The following is a 9,737-nucleotide window of genomic DNA, read 5'->3' as shown; positions in this document are numbered from 1 at the left end:
AACTTCCCAATCCCAAAAAAGTTTTTAAAACGAGCGGTCGTACGAGATTTCGACTAATTAGGGTACTTTGCCTTGAACATATTAACTACTGCGTAAGTTAAGAGAATATACCTTGAACATGTATATGCTCCCTTCAATTCCAATGCAACATCTTTTTGTTGTTATTTTTTAGTGGATGATGCCGAGTGGGTATTTGTGTGGACTTGAAAACTTCAAGAATTTCTTTTACTGATTTCCTTGATTAATGATAGAACTCCGTCTATCCCATTAGCCGGGGGAGTCGGATGAGTAGAATGTGTCATGTATGTTCGATCTAGAATAATGTAGGCTGTAGCTAAACAAAAATCTCTTATAAGGTTGTCCCTAATGTAAATAAAGGGATCTCTAAAGTGTAGGCTCACATTTTGAACTGCTTAGTTTCTGATTAATTCAATTCATTGATTTCGATTGAATTCATCTTTTATTCTCAGTAACCGAAATAAGGTATGCATGAATTAATCTTTCTTCTTCAGAGTCTTTCGTAGTACAGGGATGATTGTTGGCTCGTTAGTCGTTACAGACGAAATTATGAAAAGAAAAGAAATGAAATTCTGTTTTCTTAGAATTTGAATGGTGATTGATTGATTGAATTGTGAATTTTAGGGTTCTTTATCAGTGATCCAAATGCTCCTGAGTGATTCGTTTGAAAGTGACCTATTGAGGAGCTCTCAGACACCTAAACCTCACTCAGTTGTAGTTAAGGTAAGGGTTTATGTATCTGAATTTGGTGTGGATTGTTTATATTTCCTCCAAATTTTTGGGGGATTATTAATGTTTGGTTGTGTAATTTGAAGGCCAATGCGAATCCAAGTCCAGTTGTTCAATTATCAACCATAGTTTGTGAAAATTGCTAAGGAAATGGTAAGTGAGAAATGAGAATTGAATGTTCTGCCAATGTTTGAGGCTTTCATCTGTAAATTGTAGTAGTAACTGATACACCTCATAGTACCTCAGAAGTATTCAGCGAGAAACAATTTGGGTAGTAGTAGTAGTGAAATGTCGTGGCTGGGAGGAGTTTGAATATCTTATGGATGGTGTGAGAACTTAGGAATTCCAACAAAATTGGATGCTTGGTCGGAATTGGTTGTCCCACTATTTTGTGTGTTCCTGGGGTTAGACTTAAACTAAGTGGGTTTGGGTAAGTTTATGGGTGGAATATGTGTTTCTTGATGGAGAGTCATTTCAAAGTGCTAATTACAATGCATGCCTACTAAGCTTATAGTGATTTTTGGAGTAAACAATTAGGGGTTTCCATTGTAGATGGATGTTACTGTTTGACCATCACTTGGTAATTGCTTGCAACACCGTTTTTCTCTAATTGCTAGGTGCTGTGAGTTGCTCGCAGTGCGAAGGTAATGGGGTGAATTTTGTTGACCACTTTGACAGACGGTTCAAGGAAGGTGGTTTAGGTTGGCTTTGCAGGTATGCTCATTTACTTTTACGTGATTAATCTTTGTCGATTGCAACATTGTTTTATAAATTTTGTACCAGTTCTGGGAGAATTGGTGATGTTTGTGTTCGTAAAGGAGCTAACTAGTTCATTAATTAGTTCTGAATTGTTTGTATACAGGACATGCTCATTGCTGGAACCGAACTAATTAGGCGTCCAACAGTGATGGAAAGAGTACAAGAGGAAGTGAGAAGAATTCTAGGCAATAAGAACGTGGTATTCGAAATTGATCTTCTCAAACTGAACTACTTGAAATTAGTGGTAAAAGAGACACTGCAGATTCATCCTCCAGGACCACTACTAGTTCCAAGGGAAACTAGAGATGACTGCGTAATAAACGGGTACGACATCCCAGCCAAAACAAATGTATTCTTTAATGCAAAAGCTATTGCAATGGACCCTAAGTTTTGGAAAGACCCTGAAGAGGTCCGACCAGAAAGATTCATAACTAAGAACATAGAATTTAAAGGGCAAGACTTTGAGAAGGTACCATTTGGGATTGGACGGAGGGGTTTCCCTGGTATTGACTCTGCTTTGGTCATAATTGAACTTGTTCTTGCAAATCTTCTCTACTGTTTTAACTGGGAATTGTCCCTTGGAGTGAAAAGGAAGAAATCGATATGCAAGAAGCTCTTGGTATCGCAGTGCAAAAGAAGATTCCACTCTTATTGGTTGCTGCCGCTGCAAATGTATATCCAAGTTCATAAGAAGTTGGGAAGGAGCTCATCAAAGGCGGGTTGAGTTATGCCTAAAGAAAGACATTTCAAGATGCACGAGTTAATACCCGCAAAATTTGAAGAAGATTTTTCTCTGTAAAAGGGCTTGGTATCAGCCGATCCAAACTATTTTTATATAGTGGTAATGTCTTGCTTGTAAGGTGACAACATTCGAAGCACATGATCATGCATGGTTTCATCCATGTCTTGCCATCAGATCGCTTGTGCTTTGTTATTTTTTCAACGTTTTTTAAATATTAGAAATGACCAAATTACAACTCAAACAACTTTGCCCAAAGGGCACCCACTTTAGTTACTTGTGCATCTTCCATAGAAAATCTCAACAGAGTCTAAAATATCACTGAAGAATTTGTAAGTCATAGGTAGCATTCCAAGTCCCCCTTCATAAACCAGTTGCAAGTTTAGGAAAAAAAAAGACGGACATTTTTTTTTTCAAAAGCCACATTGTTTTGGGGAGAAGATGAATTCAATCGAAAGCTATAATTCTTTTTTCCTTTACAAATCTGAATCCGTGCAAACACGTAATGGTGTCTTTTTTTTTTTGATACGCGAAAGCCGGACCCAGACCCCATTGCCAGACCCAACACCGCTAAATCCAGTATACAACTAATCTATATAACTAATCTACTAGAAACCTTTACGGCAGCGGGGATTGAACCCCTGACTTCCTCCTTACAGGAGTTGATGGGATACCACTGAGCTATGTTCTTGGACCCAACGGTTGTACTAGTTTAGTCTCACATAAAATATGGAGATCTAAATTCAATCTAAAACTAGTAATCTCAACCGTACATTTTTTATTTTGGACTATAGATACATACCATCTTAATGATGGGTTTCTGGAAGAGAGAGGAACCAAACACGAGTTCCTGCATTTGGTAAACCTCCTCGCAAACGGTTGGTAAACCCTAAGCTTATTCTTCGTGAATCTCTCTAAATCTAAATCTCTCTAAATCTTGATTCCGCTCAAACTTCACCATATTTGGCCGACCAAAGGGAGACCTTCTATAGGATGAGAAATTGTTTTCATGTCCGTCGCAAGAAATGTCCACAGAATTCAAAATAAATTTTTTGGTTGTCACAATTTCACGAAATTGAGCTTGATTTTGAGTTAATCAATCAAATTTCTTATGAATTTACTTCAACTACCATCAAACAAACAAATTCACTGTCAAAATTACTTCGAAATATCCATCTGATCGATCAAAATCGATCAATTTGTTCTTCAATATTTTTCAAACTAAAAAAAAAAACTCTGCTGATTTTGTTAATTTGATGGATCTGAAGCTTTTGTACTTCAACCCATTGATTTTCAAATTTAAACGTGATCAAGTCCGATCAATTGCAGAAGAAGACAATGAAATTTCAGAGTCACAACTTACAGTAGCAGAGAGTCGGTTGAAGAAGATGAGGGAGAATTCAGATTGGATAAGGATCGACTTAGTGACCAGGTCACTTACACGTTCAACACAGTGAGTCGCAACTATTCTCAAATCTAATTTCTTATTCTCTTCATTAGAATCACTCAAAATTGAAATGTATATTTTTGAGAAGATATTGAATCTAAAAACCCAGTTATACTCACCAAAGTAGTCGAAATCGTTCCTACTCGGTTGGGGAGCTTGGAGCGAGGAGCAATAAGATCGAACTTGGAAATCGCCAAAACTCGGTCTAATAATCGGAATCTATTTATTAATCACTTATATATCGCTGCTCATAAGTCATGATTTTTACTTAATTAAAATTAAAATTTTTACACTATCATGTAATAAGTGTATAATATTGTTATATTTAACTTATTTATCATGTATTTAGAGGTTTTTCTATTTTATAACTCTCATGCAATTCCAACTCGAAAAAATCGTTAAATCTTTTTGCTCGAAAATCGATCTCAACCGGCGAAATCGGACGCCTTAATCGCTAAAAATTGAAAATGATTGTAGAAATTGACGTTTGGTCCCATTTTTAATGGGCTTTGGACAGTCTAGTGCTGTCAGCTAAAGCCTCATACTCGGAAGTCCAAATTTACCGAATTCAGAATGGGTTAGTCCTTTCTTTTACGATCCAGTCCAAATTAAATTTTTCTAGTGACAAATCTAACCTTCCTATGAAAACCTCGGGTACTCATTCATTTAGCTGCTCTCTTCCTCTTCTCAAACGGCGAATCTTCGATGAAAGAAAAACCAAAGATATCTTCATTTACTCTTTTTCGTTTTTGACGAAAATTTCATCGATTATCTTCTTCATCTCCATCTCCATCTCTCAAATCATAGGGTAAGGGTTTCAATTTATTCTTACTTTTATTTCATCTCTTTTTCATCCCCATCTAGATCTGAGCTCAAAATTAGTTTCAATATGTCTTTAGGGTATTCTTTTCTTTTCATTTTTGATATATCTTGTACAGATTGTCGTACCTTTTGAGTTTGTTAGTTGTTACTTGTTTGAAATACTACAATGGTCGTATTTCTAGAGAATCTATCTCTGTTATTAGAGATTATTTATGGTTTTGGTCTGAACTGTCGTCCATATTCACAATTTTATTAAGACAATAATAAATTTTTGTTCCTTTGCTACATAGTATTGGCTTTGAAGAAAGTAGATCAGGATTTTTGTATCAATTTGGGAAAGATACTGACATTTATTTGTAAATTTATTGATTGATGTGTTTGACTAGGACAAAAATATTTATTTGTCAATTTATTGATTGATGTGTTTGATTAGGACAAAAGCAGAGTTTCCAAACCAATAGTTTACTTGGGTACTATTGAATCACCCTTGGTTGAGGATGATGAATCATTGGCAAAGAAGAAGGAAAAATAACTGATAATTTTTTTCTTCCCAAACATTTTCCAACTGCTACAAAAGATGATAAGATTTTCACAGAGAAATGGTAGACCAATATCTTCTAGAATGTGAACTGGACCATCAAAACTTTCTAGCTCTTACATTGGCTATTAGATAGGTTTTTCCGTTAATCTCATTAGAGGGTCCACTAAGTGAAATACACGATATTTCCTATGGAAACACATGACCTGCGACTAAATAATGGTGTTATACGTTCATTAATTTTGATACACGTAGCGTCATGATGTGTCCTTATGGAGATATATCAACAGTTGGTAGGCATATGCATTGGGTGAAACACATAATGCTTTTTCTTTCCACCAACTATACGTAAACATGTATTTTGTTAATACCAGGCATGTGCATAATGAAACATTGCCACAAAAGTATATTATGAATGTTGTCAGTACTGTTTCAGTTGACTTCCCTATCTTTCTTTAGTATAGTTTTTTAATGCTATTACAATATATTTGCATGACATCTAGAAATCTTCAATCAGCAGTTGGTAGTCTAAAACTTTTTTCTATATTGAATGCGGACATTAGAGAAGCCTAATGGTCTTACTTGACAATATGACATAGAAATGTGTTTCAGCAGAATGAGAGAAAGTAGAAAATGGTCTTACATGTCAAGTTTGGCAACTTAAATATGAACATTCATTCTGAGTACGTGTACTCATTATGTATCTCTCTTTCTTCTTCGTATATTTTTTTATTCATGTTAACTGTCGATTTTCTTTTTCAGTGTCTTGGCATCATAGGATGACCGCATGGGGCTCCCATGGATATTAACTCACTGCCTTGATTCAAGAAGACAAATGAACGTTCCTATAAATGTGGCTTACAGAAGTCTTGACTGATGACACCAATGACAATCCCGAGAAGTTATCTAAATGATCTCGACTGCAATCAAGAGCAAATTTTGAATACCACAGTAAAATTAAGTAGAAGAAATAGAAAAAATAGAGCCCGAGAACCTTACTGATTTGGACAATATTGTGGTTCTATCTTTCCGATTTGTTATTTCATAGCTTTTTTATTATGTTATTCAACTTGATGGATCTTTTTTCTCATATAGTGGAAAGCTAAATTACACACAGGAGCATGACCGACTGCTTACCAGTTTGATGTCCACTCCCAAAAAATCTCGACTTCGAACCCACCACAAAATATCCATCCCTAATAACGGTCGACAATAAAGGTTTAACATCATGTCTCCTTAATCCATTGCCACAGTAAAATCTTTTTTACAACATTTATTTTCTGAAAGAAAACATTTACACAGTGAGCACTTCAACAAATGACACCCTAGAGAGAGTGCCAAAAGGCATAAAACTAGAGATCCGCGGAGGGCTGTGGAGTGCGAACAAGACATCTCGACACTTCATTATCTGTCAAAATATGATGATTAGCTACCACAAGATACCCAAATCAAGGATAAAAACGAGTAAATAAATATCATATTCGTTTCATGAAAAGAAATATTATCACTATTTTATTTTAATTTAAAAATATGTAAATTGGAAAAATGATAGCCACTTTTTTTACGGAAACAGAGGGAACATAATCCGAATCTAAGTGTTAGTTTGTCTATCTCCATCTTTGATGACCATTGAAATGCAATGTCCAATCCTAACGAAACTGGAATGGCCCGTGACATGTAGCACAGCTGCACAGCAGCCATTTGAGAAAGTCAGACGCGTTTACTCCCACGTGCATCGCGTTTACATCTAATAAAATGTTAGAGTTGCACGTGCCTGCGGGTTATTAAAACCAGCACTATATTTTGAGCACCATTTCTTTCTATTTTTGACGTACTTCTCCAACAATGATGTGCAGAAGCTTAACATTACGTTTCTTCTTATTCATTGTTTTATTACAAACATGCGTACGAGGTGGTGATGTTAATGATAATCTCCTCTCGTCATGTTTAAACTCCCATGGTGTTCACAACTTCACCACGCTATCAACCGATACAAATTCCGACTACTTCAAACTGCTGCATGCATCCATGCAGAACCCGTTGTTCGCGAAGCCTACGGTATCGAAACCGTCGTTTATTGTAATGCCCGGCAGCAAAGAAGAATTATCGAGCACCGTTCATTGTTGTACAAGAGAATCATGGACTATTCGACTGCGGAGCGGCGGTCATAGTTATGAAGGGTTGTCTTATACTGCTGATACACCTTTTGTGATTGTTGATATGATGAACTTGAATCGAATTTCCATTGATGTCTTGTCGGAAACAGCTTGGGTTGAATCTGGGGCAACACTTGGAGAACTCTATTATGCGATTGCGCAGTCGACGGATACCCTGGGGTTTACTGCTGGTTGGTGTCCGACTGTTGGTAGCGGAGGACATATAAGCGGTGGTGGTTTTGGTATGATGTCGAGGAAGTACGGATTAGCTGCGGATAATGTCGTGGACGCGATTCTTATAGATAGCAATGGAGCGATTCTTGACCGTGAAAAAATGGGTGACGATGTTTTTTGGGCTATTCGTGGTGGCGGCGGAGGTGTTTGGGGTGCAATTTACGCGTGGAAAATCAAACTATTGCCAGTTCCGGAGAAGCTGACCGTTTTTCGTGTGACAAAGAATGTAGGAATCGAAGACGCTTCATCTTTACTTCACAAATGGCAATATGTTGCAGATGAATTAGACGAGGATTTTACGGTATCCGTGCTTGGGGGAGTAAACGGAAATGATGCCTGGTTAATGTTCTTAGGCTTACACTTGGGACGTAAAGATGCTGCGAAAACTATAATCGATGAAAAATTCCCTGAACTGGGGTTAGTAGATAAAGAGTTTCAAGAAATGAGTTGGGGTGAATCCATGGCTTTCTTATCAGGATTAGATACAATCTCTGAACTAAACAACAGGTTCTTGAAATTTGATGAAAGAGCTTTTAAGACTAAAGTTGATTTTACTAAAGTATCAGTACCCCTAAACGTGTTTAGACATGCATTAGAGATGTTATCAGAACAGCCCGGTGGGTTTATAGCTCTAAATGGTTTCGGAGGGAAAATGAGTGAAATTAGCACTGATTTTACCCCGTTTCCTCATCGGAAAGGCACTAAATTGATGTTCGAATATATAATCGCTTGGAACCAAGATGAAGAATCGAAAATCGGCGAGTTTAGCGAATGGTTAGCGAAGTTTTACGATTATTTGGAACCGTTCGTGTCGAAAGAACCAAGGGTTGGTTATGTTAATCATATTGATCTTGATATTGGAGGGATAGATTGGAGAAATAAAAGTAGTACTACCAATGCTGTTGAGATAGCTAGAAATTGGGGTGAAAGATATTTTTCATCGAATTATGAACGTTTGGTTAAGGCTAAGACATTGATTGATCCAAATAATGTGTTTAACCATCCACAGAGTATACCTCCAATGATGAAATTTGAGGAAATTTACATGTTGAAGGAATTGTAGTACTAGGTTTATTTAGAAATTTACTTCTTTTTATTTTCATATTTTGTATTCCTTCCGTTACTTTTTAATAAGCCAGTTTCTCTTTTGAGAAAAATTAAGGAAATTAAGAGAATTAATTATTGAACGTGGTCCTCTAAACACTTGTCAATAAAAGAAGTGAAGTGAAATGGTCTCAATGACACTTGTCAGCCAAAGAAATAAGTGAAATGGTCCACATAACACTTGTCATCAAAAGAAGTTAAAAGAAAAGTGATCTCAGAAAATTAAAGTAACATTTGACTTTCCCAATAATTAAAGTAATATTTTTTTTTGAAATATTTATTTGGAGCCCAGTTTGTTGCTAGGTTACCAACCAAAAACTTTGTATAATGGTTTATAGAAACTCGCCTATTAAAAGGTAACGGAGGGAGTAATAAATTGCAGTCATACCGTCCATTTTTACAACTTGCTCATGGTTTTGAAACTCACTTTTCGTTTAATATTCACTTGAGAACTGAGATAGCACCAGAACTGGTTGTAATAAATAGTCATCAATCTCATTGGCCGCACCAGTTCTGAAATGATAGACCTCGTTTGTAGGGCGATGTAATCAGACTTCTCAACTAGTATGTCACTGCAGTATTCACTATGGACTTCGATTGGGGGATGGTTCCAGATATTACTAGCAAAATTTCCAAAATCCTAATTTTTGGAATTGGTGAACCTGGAACGAATGCTACAATTCTAAAATTTCTTATGGTGACAGAAAAATTTCTTTTACCTTTATGCAAAGAAACATTGAATTACTGATAAGAATTGTCTAATAACAAGAATTCAGAAATAAAACCAGAAATATTGCCCAACCAAGTTGCAGAAACACCTTCCTCGCGAGCATGCTTGGTTCATCTGCGCAATTATTAGCTAATCTGTTTGTATATATGCATTGCAAACTATGAAAGGACTGTCAAATAAAATAATATCCTCAACGATGCTTCTTAGTTCCCAGGGAACATCAGTCATTCCCTTGAATTGCCTTAATCAGACTTCGATAGTATATTTCGATAATAATCTTCTCCAATCCTATGGATTTGGATCAATTAACCGCTTCCAGCACAACAAGGAATTCTAAATGTTCAGGACCCATTGCTCCTTTGAGACTGCAGCATCTCGATCCTAAGTGTTGACCTGCACGGTTACAAATGATCAGTCCATATCCACCAGTCAGAGTTCTATATCAAAAAGAGGCATCAAAT

The 9,737-nt window shown here is 36.4% G+C and overlaps 1 protein-coding gene and 1 long non-coding RNA gene across 2 annotated transcripts; both read left to right on the top strand.

The window, feature by feature from the left end:
• The first annotated feature begins 201 nt into the window (after positions 1-201).
• LOC113317513 lies at positions 202-2,482 on the top strand. The gene is made up of 5 exons (XR_003343602.1): positions 202-483; positions 643-741; positions 834-900; positions 1,365-1,461; positions 1,610-2,482. It is a non-coding gene; the product is annotated as an uncharacterized LOC113317513 (long non-coding RNA).
• Positions 2,483-6,856: 4,374 nt separating this feature from the next.
• Positions 6,857-8,629, top strand: LOC113317935 (reticuline oxidase). Its single transcript, XM_026566048.1, has one exon. The coding sequence runs from the start codon at positions 6,898-6,900 to the stop codon at positions 8,503-8,505; it is 1,608 nt and encodes a 535-aa protein (XP_026421833.1). The 5' UTR covers positions 6,857-6,897; the 3' UTR covers positions 8,506-8,629.
• The last annotated feature ends 1,108 nt before the right edge of the window (positions 8,630-9,737 follow it).

The sequence above is a fragment of the Papaver somniferum genome, chromosome 10 (genome assembly GCF_003573695.1).
Source record: "Papaver somniferum cultivar HN1 chromosome 10, ASM357369v1, whole genome shotgun sequence".
Taxonomy (NCBI): Eukaryota; Viridiplantae; Streptophyta; class Magnoliopsida; order Ranunculales; family Papaveraceae; genus Papaver; species Papaver somniferum.
The sequence above is the reverse complement of the archived record's forward strand: the minus strand, read 5'-3'. Positions and strand labels throughout refer to the sequence as shown.